We start from the raw sequence: 16,707 nt of genomic DNA on the forward strand, positions 1-16,707 counted from the left end.
CTGGCATGGACTGTTTTTATTTTTTAATTCTCATTTAAAACCTTTTCATTGGTTTTTCAAAAACATTTGAATGTTTATATTGTGACTTGAGACAGCGTTCTATGAATTTATTACATTTGCGGTTGAACATATTCATATGGTAACAGCATAACAGCACAAATACATGCACAAAGGTGGTTCTGCTCTAGATATGGCAACAGGCATTGAAATTAGCATAGAATTATAGGGCAGTTCTGTTTTGTATTGGGTATTTTTAAACAATATTGTCACAAATTGTAGAAAATTAGTGTTTAATCAAAACATTAGAAAAATAAATTGTCATGAATACACATTTTATTCACATTAAAATCAAACCGAAAACAGATGAGCCATGTATTATTGAAACAAATTGATAAAACACGTCTAGATTCTCTTGAATGCATTATACACCTCCTATGAGATTTTAAAGTGATTCAGAGCAATACCACAGAACACTGAGAAATTAAGTCATTGTCACCAGACATAATCATCCAAACCATGACGAACTAAACTAAACACAAATTCACTCAAACTAAATGCATTTGCAATACATTATCTAAATGAGGAACTTAACAATTGGCAAGTCTTTGCACAATATCTAAAATAACTATCTTTGACCTGGCAAATGGCAATAAAACAAAACCATAATAAAAAGTGCCTCAATTCCTTTGGAAATGTCTGTATGTGGATGAAACGATTTCACACAAGAGGCCAGAGGGGGGCAGGCAACTTCTCTTGGTAGAGTATTAAATCCAACTCAAAGTTCATGTTTACATTATGCAGAACCATAATTAAATACATTGGAAACTTATAACATTCAAGAATCTACAGCCTTTGCTTTTAATGCATTTTCTAGGATTTTTCTTTTCCACGCCTCATAAATTTGTGTCTCTTCTTCCTCAGTCTTTTCGACTCGCTCTTGCTTAGGAGATGTTGCAAGCTTCCCATCTGGACAAAAAACCCAGAAAGACAATTACTTTTATCATCAATCATGACATATGTTATGTCTTATTAGATATGACATCTAGAAGTATTCATTATAAGTCTTTTTGCTCTAAGAAAATTATCCCCCCCCCCCCCTCACAGGTTGAAGAACAGAAAAAGGTTACATAGATAATCATCCACTGCACATAATGGCAGCTGATGGGTAGAATTAATACTTTCCCATTATTAGTTATTGTGACAAGCAGGTGGATTTCTTACCATCTTCGTCCGTTTCTAGCATTTCAGTGAGAGTCTTCTGCCTCTTTTGAGCAGTTTTGACTGGTTTCTCCAAAGATGAAGCCTCATCTATGGGTACAGAGAGAGCGAGTGAATCAGTCTGCTTAATATCACAACTTCAATAAGTACTCGAGAATAAAAACATGCTGATCTTTGATGTTACTACACACAAAAAAAATATACATTGTCTAATTGTGATATGCCTGTAGCCATGGTAACCAGTGAAAATGTCTGTTTCTTCATGACAGATCTCTTTGAAGTAATGTTTTCTTTGATAATAAAAAAAACAAGATTAAAAAGTTGTGCACCTTCAATTACATCTTTGTTACATGAAAGTCAGACCAATACCTCCCAGAAAAATGTCTTTGTGCATTTATTCACTTTAATTAGGCTGTGTCATTTTCTAATAAGCTTTAGTTTGAAGGAGTCACACTTACTGCAGATCTCCTGTCCAAATTTCTGAAATTGTGTGCACAGCCGGTCAAAGATGCCCTTCTTTGCTCCAGATGAAGAGGCTAATTTCCTGTCCGTTCTGATTTTCATGCACCTTCAAACAGGAAGGACAGAACCAATTTATTTGTTCTATTTTCAATAATTAAATGTAAACCAGGTGCAGTTAGATTTGGAGATTCATGTGGCTTGTTGACAAGCATAAAATCCTTTTGACCCACCTGGGAGCTTGAGTTTATTATTATACAGTAACAGATTTTGGGTGGAAAACAATAACCCAACACAGTCGCACAATGGTTGGATTCCTTGTATGAGCACTCACTTTCATAGAGTCTAACGCCCGTTTCACACATACTCGGTTTACAGTGCGTATTTTTTTCCGTACCCATGTAAACGGATTACAGCTTTCACACTGCATGCGGATGCTGTCCGTCAATCCGTTCCAGGAGAGGTGTGTCTGCCGCAGTGTGGTGATCGTTTCCGTACCGAGTCAATTTTTTGTTGTGCTACACTGCTGAATTAAAGTGACAGCATATTGTTTGCATTAATATAAACATGTATTGACGCGAAAATGTAGTGACTTTCACCACAGACGCATATAATTAAAGTCTACTCTGTTTCAAAGTCAACGCATGGCTTTTTCCGGTAAAGCAAGAAAAACGTCACCTTTACCTGGCATTTAGGTAAAAAAGGTGACGTAATGGATAGCATTTGTCCTTTCTTGGAAGTGGAAAAACTAATTTCGTTATGACCTGCTCCTGCATCGCATACGCACGCAGACGGAGTATGTGTGAAACGGGCATAATACGCAGATAACCTAGTTATAAGGACAAGGAACAAACACGTGATGGGCAATCTAAGATTTGACCTTTCCAAATTTAAATTAAACTCCAAATTAATTTATATGTCATACACTTCTCATACCCTCATTTTAAACTACTTATGGCCTCACCGTACTTCGACCACACCAGCACTGTGAAGAGCTTAAAGGGTTAGTTCACCCAAAAATGAAAATTCTGTCATTAATTACTTACCCTCATGTCGTTTGACACCCGTAAGACCTCCGTTCATCTTCGGAACACAAAGGAAGATATTTTAGTTGAAATCCGATCGCTCAGAAATGCCTCCATTGGCACAATGTACTTTTACACTCTCAAGACCCATAAAAGGTACTAAAGGCGTTGTTACAAAGTCCATCTCATTACAGTGGTTCTACAATAACTTTATAAAGCAACGAGAATAGTTTTTGTGCGCAAAAAAAACCTAAATAACGACTTATGTAGTGATGACCGATTTCAAAATAATGCATCATGAAGCTTCAAAGCGTTCATCATGATTCGGATCGTGTGTCAAACCGCCAAACTGCTGAAATCACGTAACTTTGGCGATTCAAACCGCTTCATGACATCATCAAAGCTTCATGATGCCTTGTTTTGAAATCGATCATCATGATAGAAGTCGTTATTTAGGGTTTTTTTGCGAACAAAAACTATTCTTGTCACTTTATAAAGTTATTGTAGAACCACTGTAATGAGATGGACTTTGTAACGACGTCTTTAGTACCTTTTATGGGTCTTGAGAGTGTAAAGTGCATTGTGCCAATGGAGGCCTTTCTGAGCCATCGGATTTCAACTAAAATATCTTCATTTGTGTTCCGAATATGGCAGTTTTTTGGTTTGTATAAGTCTGACCGTAGTCAGACCAATGTCGTCTGCAAATTATGCAAGACTGTCGTCCCCACCAAGACTGTTAATACCACAAACTTGTTTTACCTGCCTTGTTTATACTTTCGTCTGGCTCCGCAGCATGAGCCTCCGCTGACAGCGCGCGTGCGCCTCGTTCGTTTGGGGACGTGTTTATACTCGACGCGCTCGCCGTTGTGCTATTCTTAACTTTGGCTGATTCCGAAATCCCCCCCTAAACCCTTAATCACTATTCCCTACTTTAGTCCACTAATACAGTTCACTTGAAGGAGTGAATGAAAACAAGTGAGCGCTGTGTGTATATCGGCTTTACACTCGTCATTGCGGTGCAAAGTGGGATAGAATGAGTGCACTCAAAGTCCACAATGGTTTCCAGTGTTTCCCACACATAGACTAATTTGTGGCGGTGCGCTACAGAATTAACACCGGCCGCCACATATTGCGCGTCATTATTCAATTTTTTTTTATTTTAGGGTGCTTTCACACTTGGTTCGATTGCCTGGACCGAACCAGAGTTCGATTGCTCCCCCTCCCCGTGCCCCCGCTGGACTGTGTTCATATTATATTATTTGGTTCCAAACCGGGGTGCGTTTGCGTCAAAGCAGCAGCTGTTTAACCGGTTGCTTAGTAACGACAGCGAGCGTGAAGGCGGTGAAATGCATAGTGTTGCTCACCTCACTTTTATATTTTAGTTTTTTAACTGTTGGTTTTGTTTCTAAAGCTTCAGTACGTAATGGCACTTGCGTCTATATGCCGCAAATGTACTGCAAATGCTCTTAAAAACGCTGAAGACGAGCAGAAATGAGATTTACAGCTCTCTGCTTGCAGTATGTCAGTCATGCTCGTCAGGAAAATGAGTGAAACACACACAAACACACATTTTTATCAAATCATACGTCATTAATAGCGGTTCACTTCCGCGATTTAGTACGATTGCGTTCACATCAGCAGCGAACCGTACCGGAGTTCACATGAACTGTACCCCAGACCACCCTTTTTAAGCGGACTCTGGTACGGTTCGCGGGTGCGCACCCGAGTTCGGAAGACCGCGTTCACATCATACAAATGTAGCGAACTCTGACATCAATCGAACCCGGGTGCGCACCAAAACTGCTAGTGTGAAAGCACCCTTAATTACGCTATTTAAAACACGCGTATTCCTTCAGCTGCATTTCCTTTCCCTGCTCTCTCGCTGTCACTCACGCACGTCTCTCGCTCTCAAATGGCCAAACCTGCTTTTGATATGAAACAAAGTCTCAGCTTTTAAAATGTTTAAAGTTTTAGTACGAAATTCAAACAATAAATAGCGTTTTGGCGCTAATGAAGCAATTAAAGCCAGAGGCGTTGAAAAACAGTTGCGACATGCTCTCATCTCCCGGCGGCGCGCGCTGTCATGTGGTTCACGGAGCGCTCAATAGTTCCAAACAAACCCGCGCTGTCAATACATTTGAATGGATAGACGATAGTTTCACTATACAGGTATTTGCAGCATTTTTTGGTAAACAGTACAGCATAGTGTGCATTGATTATTACGTCAGCTATTTACAGTATCATTTTATTATGGAGAGTGATGGTGATGCAACATTGTTAACATTAATGTTAATAGTTCTCTTGTATTTAGCCCTTGGGTATTCCCTACTAATTGCTCACACTCATACTCATTGGTGGTCAAATGTGACCATACACCTTAACTATTTTTCAATTAAATAAATGTTCTATATTTTAGTTTAATAATATTTATTGAATATTTTGAGGAGATCTTTTGGTACTAAATAGGCCTACTATTTGTGCAATAATTATGGTCCATTAATGACCATTTAATTAATTAAAATATTTTTCTTATTTATATTACAATTAGTGTAATTAAGGTTAAAATAGAGAATTCCAATGCAAAGAGGCAAATTAGAGTCATTTTGTGGCTGGAAAAATAATACATTTAATTTGTAATGCCATGGTTTACCCACTATAGGTGCCTGTATGGCTCTTTAATAAATATACATGTATCTAGTTGCTCAAAAATGTATTGCAGATCATAACTGCTTACTTATTTTTAGGTTTTGCATTTGAATACATATTTAGTCATGATCAAACACTAGATTTCTTTAAATGTGAAATTTTAAAACGTTAATAACTTACATCCTAATATTTTTTAATGATACTTATATAAGCACACACACACACACACACACACACACACACACACACACACACACACACACACACACACACACACACACACACACGTGAATATTAATGAATGCGAGCAAATATAATTTAACCCAAGAAAGGTTTAAAATAGTGCTGAAAAGGCAAACTTATTTTTCCCTATATGTACAGTAGGCTATATGAATTGATACTGAATCAAGATCGAAATCGATATTTGTGCCAATCACCAACCCCCAAATCAACCCCCACCAACCCCCGCCCCCACCACCACAAATTGGTTTCTAATCTGTGGGTAACACTGGTTTCGGACACCACTATTTGCGGATTCAGCCTTTGAAACGACATGGAGAGGTAATGTTACTCCGCATCAGTGCCTTATGACAAAGCATCTAAACGGTAACAGTTACAAAGAAATAACGGCGGCACTGAACCTTAATGTTAAAAGATAATTGTTAAGTGATCATTGTGATTTTAGACTTTTGTTTATATTTTAATTATTTGAGTGTTTTCCATGGTTGTGTTGACATTTCTGCCTTTATAACTGAGGTGATTATAATCAGAGGAAGGTTACGTTTAAAATAAAAATGTTTAAATGTAAACAATTTTTCTCCTGGTCCTTATTTTAAATAGGTTATAAAAATATCAATAATTATCAATATCGACCGATATGAAACACTTATATCGTGATACAGTTTTCAGCCATATCGCACCCAGCACTACTATTCGTACAGAATTAGTATTACCTAAGATAATTTTTACGGACCTTTTTACATAAGGAACCGAACGAATCATTGTTATATAGCTCAACACAGTTAGACTTATAGTTTAAACCGCGTTTTCTTGATTTACGCGAGTACTATATTTTACCATGCCTAATATCGATCTAGCTTACTGCAGTGTGCATCTCATAGTAGCCGTCAAGTGAACGCACAGCGAGTAGCATTATAACATAACTTTCAACACACTCAAATGTATCTAATATGATAAAACAGCGCTGCATAACCCCACAGACGCATGACCGGAAGAAGTGGAAGCGGTCGCCTGCAGCAATACCTCCCAGAAAAAAAAGCTCTGTGAAATCAAGGCGTCATCAAGCTACGTCTTTGTTTTGAATTAGCGACCAATAGCGGCGAAAAATTACATATTGTGGCTTAAACCAGTTTTCAAGACAATTGCACACCCATCAATATTTATATCTAATGTGAGTGCCAAACACCTAAACATCCATTAACAAGTATTTTTGAACCACTCATTATTTTAGTGTCATTACAGCAGATTTCAGGGCTTCCAAATACTCACTTGCATGCTGCATATAGAGCTGCTGTGGTAAAGAGAGATTTAGACAAGTCAAGGTCTTGTTGCTGAGCGGCGGGTAAACTGGTCTCATACCTTAAATAAATACACATAGTTTAAATTATGTCATTCAGAATCAATTCAAGCTGATTGCACTGATGCAATGTGAAGTCTCACCGTTGAAGGATCTGAGAGGCCACTTTAACTGCTTCCAAACACCCATACTGCACTGCAAGATCTCTGAGACCCAGGTTTGACTGCAGGCCCAGCATGCACTCCATAGCCTTCAAATTGCTGGAGTAAACCTTTGGACTCAGTCCAGATAGTTTGATGGCATACTCCTATCCAGCAGAAAGTTGAAAGAATATTAATTTGTAGATTTATTGCAAGAACACATGTTTATGTTACCCAACATACTGTGTAAACCATTCAAAGTTTATTGTGCAAAACATTTCTATAGATTGTTTTCCAAAAATGATTGCTGTCTCAGTTTCCACTTAATTTCCACCACACACTGAAAAAAAGTGTGTTGGATTTACATGATTTAATCTTGTACATGGGTTCCGCATATATCAATTAAGTTAAACAAGCATAATTTGTTCATGTAATTTCTAAATAATGGAATGAAGTCATTTTAAGTATCCCAATTAAGTAGTCTATAAATTAATTTAATATGGTTACCTAACAAGATTAATTCATTTATTCAAATTTCTTATATTTTTGCATAACATAACTAAATGATAAGACTGTACTAGCTAGCTTCCAGACTATTAGCTATAGCATTAATTTATTCAAATTTCTTATATTTTTGCATAACATAACTAAATGATAAGACTGTACTAGCTAGCTTCCAGACTATTAGCTATAGCACATTTAAGCATGTTAAATACTAAGCATAAAATTGCTCTATGAGCAAAGCAGTAATATTGCGTCACAACGAAACAGAATATTGCCTGTCCACCTATTGCACGTGCACGCCGCACAGAGACCAGGGAAACCTCAAACACTGCAGCAGATACTGGATAGCATCATGTGGAGAAGACGCAACGTGTTTATTGTGTAAGTATCTGGCTAAACGGCTAACTCAAGTTATTACTGTCTAACTGAAATACTACTATAAATCAGCTGTGGGCTGCAGTATTACCAACAATTGTGTCTATTAAAGGAATAGTTCACCCAAAAATGAAAATCAGCCCATGATTTACTCACCCTCAAGTCATGCGAGGTGTACATGACATTCTTCTTTCAGACGAATAAAATCTCAGTTGTTATATTAAAAATGTTCTGGCTAATCCAAGCATTATAATAGCAGTAATAGTTGCTCTGTTTTTGAAGTCCATAAAAAAATGCATCTGTCCATCAAATAACGTGCTCCACGCGGCTCCGGGGTGTTAATAAAGGCCTTCTGAAGCGAATCGATGCATTTGTGTAAGCAAAATATCCATACTTAAAAATGCATTTCATTTTTTTCTATGGCTCTGCATCAGCCGTCCCCGCGCCATCACCTCCGGCGAATAAGGTCAAAATACCAGCGCGATCATAGATATATAAATAGATTCCTCATTAGTGCCTGCGCGGATCGGTCGAATGAGGCATCTAAGTGTATGTATAATATATATATATATATATATATATATATATATATATATATATATATATATATATATATCTTTGATCGCACTAGTATTTTGACCTTATTCGCCGGAAGTTATGGTGCTGGGAAAACTAGATTACATTTGTTTGATAAGAGGTAAAAAAATAACATAAATACTGTTCGGTTTCTTGCAGAAACCGATCGTTTCGTGTCTTAAGACATCAATGTGTCGCCACGAGCCGCATGGTTTAATAAGGATTCGTATGTCTATGTGTTTTTACTCTCATTGCTCTCATACTCTTAAATATCCCCATTGACATGCATTATACGACTATCACACTGCAACGATTGGACATCTTAATTTGTGTTCTACTGAAGAAACAAAGACGCCTACAGCTTGGATGCCCTGGGGGTAAGCAGATAAACATAAAGATTTCGTTTTTGGGTGAATTATCCCTTTAAAAGGTGGGGTAGGTAAGAATGATCTAAAACACTTTTGTCCAAATTTGTTTAAACTTTCTTTATATGTCAATACATAATTAAAATTTAAGTACTCTGAAAAAGAGAGTATAAAAATCGAGTGACTCTAGACTTTTTAATCTGCAATAAACACCACTCATTATTTTCGTTCGGGCCGAAACAAGTGATTGGCTTGGGCGACTGTCACTCTCTCTCGCTACCATGGCTACCGCCGCTTTTGCTCAGGATCTGCCCACATGCGCGCGCCCCAGTATTGCCAAGTCGGGCTACTTCAAACACTGTTGTAGGGGGCTGTTTTTCATGTCCGCGGGTTGAAGCGACCCCAATTATGTGATATTTTGCCCCGGGATTTGCGAATTTTAGCAGGCAGCCCTACCAGAAAGACACATATTTTACCCCCCAAATGCGATTTTTTTACCGGAGAAACACGATTGGGCTTGTTTTGGGCTAGTTTTGAGTAGCAATTGGGCGGATTTTGTTGTGAAAACCTGGCAACCCTGGCGCACCCGTTTGAGTTCAAGAGGCTGTATTTCTGCTGGACAGGTAATCTTTCATTTTGATTATACATTTTTTTGGTTTATGTTTTCATGAAGCATGTCTCACTAGCACACGTAGCTGCCTAATATAGCTAACATAACATTACTTAGCATAAAGTTACAATGTTATACACCTAGCAAGCCATTAGTAGAGAAGATAAATACTCAATATGCCTAGCTCAAGTTGATCGCTGTTGTGTTGAATTTCGCAAAATGTAACTTTAGATAACGAAATACATGTGTAAAAGCTAGTACACCGCATTCAGGAACTTTTTTTAGAACTAAGTTAGCTTTAGCTACTACCCTCTGTCTAAACTCTTTTACCATGTTCACCGGGAACTTTACCAGCACGTTTATTTCGGCCCTTGGTTTGTTTTTATATACTCTACCAATGTTTATGTTGATGTTTTTATCTTGTATCTGTGTGTGTCGTAGACACTGTGTTGTGTGTGTATTTTAAACTTTACCAGTATCGTTATTCTAGCTTGATAGTAAGTACTAAAAGACATCTTATTTGTTTATATTCATAATGATAAAGTTAGATTTTTTATTACATGTGATTCTGACATGATGTCACTACATGCACTTCTTCTCCGCTCGCCTCAGGTAAATAATGCGTCGGCGTAGCGCGTTCATGTGTTTTGGGGGCGTGGCTTTGGAAAGAGCCCAGAAGGGAGAAGGTGGAGTGAATGGAAATAATGAGCTGTCTTTAAAACAGTCGTGAGAGGTCTACAGACACTCAATTTTTATACTTTCTTTTTCTGAGTACTTACATTTTAATTATGTATTGATATATAAAGGCGTTTGTGTTCCGAAATATGCGGTGTATGCGGTAGACCAATTACAACAGACTGGGCCATCTGACCAATCAGAGCAGAGTAGGCACATGGAAAGGTTGCAAAGCATGCTGGGTAATACAGTTTGAGCAAAAATCATTTGAGTACTTGGTTGGTTCACATTCGCTAAATAAATAATTAATTAAACGAATGCTTTAATCTAGTAGATTGCACATTTTAGAGAACTACATTAATCAAAAGCAAAGAAATCAAGTTTAGAAAGGAAATCACAAATAATATGATTGAGTAAATTGGACAATATGCGTTCCTGTTTTTTTCAGTGCACTTAACTATTTTACCCCTAATATTTTTTTTTCTTCATATTACATGAGACGTGATGCAGGAAGAAAACTTAATATTTCTATTCATTGCCAACCGAGCTGTCTAAATGATGCAAAATGTGTTTAAATATTATTTGTGTGCATTTAAGATTATAATTTCGATGCAGAAAGCAGTAACACTTTAAAATGAGGTTTTATTTTTTAACATTAGTTAATGCATTAACTAACATGAACTAACCATCAGCAATACATTTGTTCATCTTTGTTAACAAAAATTACAGTTGTTCATTGTTTGTTCATGTTAGTTCACAGTGCATTGACTAATGTTAACATCTACAACTTTTGATTTTAATAATGTATTAGTAAATGTTAAAATTGACATTAACAGAGATGAATAAATGCTGTAGAAGTGCAGTTCATTATTAGTTCATGTTAACTATTGAAACCTTATTGTAAAGTGTTGTAAAGTGTACAATTTTCCGGTGATGGAATTTCCCCTATTGGACAGTGTTAGTAGATAAACATAATGAATAGACAAATGAGTGAGAAAGCGAAAAAAACTCTACTGGACTTAATATTCACGCATAAGTGCGTATGCATGTCTGTACATAAATAACTTACATATGTGTATGCTTATGTTACACATCATACCAACACACACACAAAGGGAAAATAATCTTGCCTTGTCAACAGGAAATTTCATTGAAGTCGCTGCCAACTCAAGGCAAATAAGGGCCTTGCTGGTCGCGGTCACAGAACCCAGTGCAACACATTTCACTTGGGATAATCGCATGTACTCTTCTGCTTGACTGAAAATGAATAAGAATGAGTTCTGTTGTTATATTGACACGTTCACTACTAAATGAACCAAAACAAGCGAGTGGTTACTACATTGGAGCACTTACCTCAATACTTTAACAGCTGTTATGCCGATCTTCGAAGCAAGCTTACGAAATAACTCTTTATCCATTTGTAAAGTTGTTCTATCCTCTCACCACCGAAACAGAGCAGAATCCTTCAGAAGACTCCGCGAAGAGACAGAGGCTGATTTCGCGGGAAAACAAACACGTGTCACACGAGAAATAAACGTTCTGAATGGCCATTGGTGGATCAAGAAAATGGGCGTGGACAGTGTCGTCCGGGTAAAATACGGATAAACTCTAACTAGTTTTAATTATTCGACAAATTATACAATATATGTCCAAACGAACTATACCATATATGTTTTCAACATTAAGTACAAATTTAATGTTGTTTAGAGAACTTTGTTTGTCTTAACACTTTCCTTCAGTTGTGTATGACACAGCCCAGCTAATAATTTTATTGCAAATAAATGTGTTTTAATTCTCAATGTTGTTTCTACAGAGTTTTCTAGATGAATAATACAGCTGTCAGGGCTTGTTGTGTTGTGTGCGGGCAGTGCTCGTCATGAGGCGGAACCGCAGCAGCAGCAGCAGCAGCAGCAGCAGTCACATGACACGACACATTCACAGGGGGGTCATCCAGTGTTTCCTCTAACATACCTGATAATCATGGTAAGATATTAGGATCATCGTATGCATATACTGTATGCTGGATACTTTATATGCGCCGTTAAGTTGTTTATAGCGGCGATAGTGTCAGAGTGGCACTGAGATCTCTTGATTGGCTGTTTTGCGTCTGTGAAGATAGCCGTTAGCATTAGCGTTGGAGATGCGGAGGCCTACATGCACCTAATTATTCTCGTTTATTTATTCTGTCTTGTTTTATCATACCAGCGATTTAACATTCGGCCTGCATGTCTTGTAAACTTGCAGCCATTATGCTTTGCTGTCATTACAGTCCACAGGCTTTCTGCTAAATGAGCTAATATGAGCTGCTAATTCTGCTAGCAATTAGCCTTGTTACTTCTTAACAGCTATGTATATATAGACATTTTATATTTATTGTTGTCAGTTATCAAATATACGTTTATATGCAGATCTATTCGTTCATGTGCATTACATATATTTGAATAGTATAAATGGTTTTAGTGTGCATAACATGAGCTTCAGTTTATGTTGTTTGGTCACGGGTTCATTCATTCAGTTCATACCAGATCATGATCTCTTATGCTGACTGTTAATCATAACTCTTTTAAAACTGATATTTATGTGAAGTGTAACAGTCTGTTACTATCACTAACGATGGGTCGTTTGGACTTAAAAGGAAATAGAGAGGTGGTCATAGATTGCCATTACTGTCACCCCCAGCCCACAGACCACTGACACTTCAATTATGTAGCTTCTATATTATCCACTGATAATCTAATTTACTGAAATATTAGACACATTATTTTTTAGACACATGAGATTAATATAGTGTCAATAGGGAGATTAATGTAGTGTTGTTTCAATTCTTGTTATAAGTTATACAGTTACTTTCTGAACTTTTATTAGCAAAAAAATGTGTCGCATGACAATTTATTATCTGTAAAAGGGTATTAGGCATGACACTAACAGTAACATCCATTTTCTGGCTATAATTGTTATAATTCATGTACTTCATTTTTAAACATTATTATTATAATGCATTTTCAATCAGGCTTTATGACTATTTCTAGAATATTTGTACTTTTAAAAATATGTTTGTCATGCCGCAGGACAAATTCATTGAAGTATACATGGCTAAAATGTGATTAAACATCACCTAAAATGACCTGTTATAGCACTTGAAATTAAGAATTTGAACACTTGTATATGTGTAAGTGTCCTTGTATAGACATATACACTACTGTTCAAAATGTGTGGGTCAGTAAGGTTTTTTTTCAGCATTCAACAAGGACACATTAAATTGATCAAAAGTGACTGAATTTAATTGAAACAACAATTTAAACAACAGCATTTAATTGAAACAGAAATCTTTTATAAAACATGTATTTACATGTTTTATAAAAGATTTCTGTTTCAATTAAATGCTGTTGTTTTGACATTTCTATCCTTCAAAGAATCTTGAAAAAAAATATTAAGCAGCACAATCATTTTCAACATTGATAATAGGAAATGTTGGTCACACTTTATATTAAGTGTCTTGAACTGCTATGTACTAATTTATATTAATAATTTGATACAATTATCTTATTGTGTACATGATTTGACATTGTGCTCAAAAAAAAAAAATACCTGCATGTAATTACAGCTGCAAAAAAAAAAAAAATGTAATTACATCTATAATTACACTGTTAATCCACCCTTAAACCTATCCATACCACCAAACCTGTCCCTAACCTTAACCACATCCCACCTCAATAGCAGCAAACGGGTTCTGGAATATAACATGAACACAATAAGTACACTGTACCTTTTTTGTTTTTGTTTTTTTTTTTCTTCATTGAAGTACATAGAAGTTAAAGACGCCTAATATAAAGTGTGACCGAAATGATAATTAAGCACCAAATCATCATATTAGAATGATTTCTGAAGGGTCATGTGACACTGAAAATTCAGCTTTGCCATCACAGAAATTAATTGCATTTTAAATATATATTAAAACAGTTATTTTAAATTGTAATAATATTTCTTACCAATATGTTCAACTTTAGAACAGAAAGATGTAGATAGGGGTACTCATTTTGTATCCAAGCTTTTGACTGGAGAGACATACAAATGTTGCAAAAAATGTTGATGTTGGAAAACAAAACCCTCAAACCTTTTTTAACAATTTAAAATTTGGTGACATCATATCCTATTTTGATTGTTTGGCTTGCTGCACCTGTTTATTCCAGCCTACCACACAGCAGTCGCCCCAGGATGAGCAGGAGAAGCTGTTGGATGAAGCTGTGCAGGCTGTCAAGGTTCAGTCATTTCAAATGAAGCGCTGTCTGGTGAGTACATGCAAGTTTACAACACGCTGCTAACCTGCATCCCAAGTCCTGTTCATTTTCTTAGCAGTGTGATGTCTCTTGATTTGATCAAATTGGAAAATAAAAAATGATTTTATTTATAGGCACTTTAACCCCTAGGAGTCTGAGCTGTTTTGGGGCCCTATAGAAGTTTTGACATGCTCTTACATCTGTGCTTTTTTCAGTTGCTTATAAACACATGAATGGCAAAAGTGTAATTACACTGTATTCAGCACAACCTGGGCTACCATAATATGTGAGCAACATGTATGTACATGCTTGTATTTTTGAGAGAAAAATGGTTATGCATGATTTTTGAAAAAACAAAAAAATGTGCTTTAAAATTAAGGCCTCAAAATACACAATAGATACTATGTGTCCTCAAGACTTTTGAATAATGGGTGTTGTTGCCAAGAGTTTTTGCTTCAAACTGATTTGATCAAATTTGTAAGACAGTTTTTCTTCGCAAAGCCAGTATGGGAGGAGGCGTGATATCTAATGAATAATGATGAGTATCACCTGAGAGGACAAAAGACTTCAAGACAGAAGAGCTTCATACCTGACTGAGAGAGCAAAAAAATGCTCTTCTTATTTAGTTGAAATTGTACTTATCTAGTAAATGCATCTTGATTTAAGAATGTTTAAATATTTAGACTAGAAACAAGACAAAAATTGTCCATTTTTTTTTACTATTTTTTATGCTTTTAAAAGTAGTCTCATGCTAAAAAATGTTTATAATAAATAATTACAATTGAGATACAATTTATACAAAACGAAATTCACTTTAAAGAAAGCAATTATCTTTCTACAAAACAAAAAATCACTTTCTACAAAACAAAACTCCAGAATAATTTCTGACAAACTTTGATATTAAATAAAAAAAAATACCATTAGGCTATAATATTTAAACATCAATATGAAGCAAAATACGTTTGACTGGTACTATTTTTATAGCATCTGAGCAGACATTTGCGAATAAAAGATCTGACACTAGGCTCTATTACAATAAACACATTATAATCTGTCGAAAACAAGCCAAATAAATTAGAGCCCTGCATTTCTGCCCGAGCCCGACGGGCCCCGACTTTTTTATGCCCCTAGAGCCGGGCTTCGGGCCAATTTTCCCGTCATACCTCAAACGCGGGCCGGGCTTCGGGCCTTTTTAGGCTTCTCCTTCATTTTATATTTTAGACATTCAATAATTAAAAGAAACAATGAGATGTGCTGCGCTGCTGGAAACAACATGAGAGCATGATATCGCGAGTCCGCAACTGTCAAGACCTGCTCGCACAGTGTTTAGAGGATGGCGCTATGCAACACGCATCGCCACAAATGAGTAAAGCAAGCCAACACGCAAACTGCCGCAAGTGAAACTGAAAATAAGCTAAGTCTTAGATGCTCAAAAACACAACCATCTTCATTAAAACTAATGAGACTAAAGGCTCTTACCTGTGTTTAGGTCGCTCGTTCTCATAATTAGACCTGTCACGATTATAAAAATAATCGTTTGATCGCGATTAATTGGTCTAATCGCGGTCATTACAGGTGATCGTTATTATTGCCCACTATTAGAAGACACAAGGGGGCCCTGTAGTTAGTAGCGGGAAGTTCGGATCATTTTACAGACTCGGATCTTTGAATCTCGTTCAGCAAAATGAAAAAAAAAAAAAAAATGGAGTCATTTCAGCATAACAGGAAGAACGAAAGACTCGGACCCGGCGGAACGTCGAAAGATGAACTAATAATTTCTCTTTCCGGTTCTGACAGCATTGTCTACTATAGGACTGACAGGAAGAACGAAAGACTCAACCCGAACTCGAGGGATGAACTAACATTTTCTGTTTCATGTACAGAACCTATGGGATTTTGCGCACACGCGCGGCCAACAAAATGAACGGATCACTCTCTGAGACAACTCGGTAGTCCCGAGTCATATTAAAGAATCATTCGTTCATGAACGACGTACCTGCAGCACTCTACTTCTACCGGTCTCCCTCTGAATTCATTACGCTGAGCATTACGTTCAAATTATATTGCCCTGTTGATTTCTCCATCCTGAGTTAGTGCAGCCCAGTTATTCAACAAAGATGGATTTAGTTTCAAAGCCGAAAACGACAACGCCAATCAACATGACATCATGGCTTTGCTTAACTTTCTAAAGCCAAATGGCGTGTTATCTGTACGCATTTTGAGCTATCCGCGTGTATGTCTACGCTGTGTGATTCCGCGTGTATGTGTACGCCGAAACAAACCATCATCTCCACGTGTAT

At 36.8% G+C, this 16,707-nt stretch overlaps 2 protein-coding genes across 3 annotated transcripts in view; one reads left to right on the top strand and one right to left on the bottom strand.

Annotated features, from left to right (window-relative positions):
• Nucleotides 1-2: 2 nt before the first annotated feature.
• orc6 (origin recognition complex, subunit 6) lies at nucleotides 3-11,655 on the bottom strand. The gene is made up of 7 exons (XM_079846083.1): nucleotides 11,484-11,655; nucleotides 11,261-11,387; nucleotides 7,029-7,192; nucleotides 6,858-6,947; nucleotides 1,677-1,786; nucleotides 1,222-1,308; nucleotides 3-966 (listed from the first exon to the last, which is right to left on the bottom strand). Exons 1-7 carry the CDS (start codon nucleotides 11,546-11,548, stop codon nucleotides 836-838), a joined length of 774 nt encoding a protein of 257 aa, XP_079702209.1. The 5' UTR covers nucleotides 11,549-11,655; the 3' UTR covers nucleotides 3-835.
• A 364-nt stretch (nucleotides 11,656-12,019) lies between these two features.
• vps35 (VPS35 retromer complex component) overlaps nucleotides 12,020-16,707 on the top strand; it is a 44,089-nt gene continuing 39,401 nt past the window's right edge. Inside the window, exons 1-2 of one of the 2 annotated variants that reach the window (XM_079811144.1) lie at nucleotides 12,020-12,113; nucleotides 14,321-14,419. In XM_079811144.1, coding sequence (XP_079667270.1) covers nucleotides 12,111-12,113; nucleotides 14,321-14,419 — 102 coding nt within the window. In that variant the 5' untranslated portion in view covers nucleotides 12,020-12,110. The remainder of the gene's footprint in view (nucleotides 12,114-14,320; nucleotides 14,420-16,707) is intronic. The other variant, XR_013816103.1, reaches the window with a different exon arrangement.

Source organism: Gobio gobio (genome assembly GCF_949357685.1).
Source record: "Gobio gobio genome assembly, chromosome: 2".
Taxonomy (NCBI): Eukaryota; Metazoa; Chordata; class Actinopteri; order Cypriniformes; family Gobionidae; genus Gobio; species Gobio gobio.

Coding starts and splice junctions, on each gene's coding strand:
- orc6 (XM_079846083.1), bottom strand. CDS start 11,548: ATGGATAAAGAGTTATTTCGTAAGCTTGCTTCGAAGATCGGCATAACA. Junction 1,787..6,857: donor GCTCTATATGCAGCATGCAA/GTGAGTATTTGG, acceptor TCCTGTTTGAAG/GTGCATGAAAATCAGAACGG. Junction 1,309..1,676: donor ATTTGGACAGGAGATCTGCA/GTAAGTGTGACT, acceptor CTGTACCCATAG/ATGAGGCTTCATCTTTGGAG.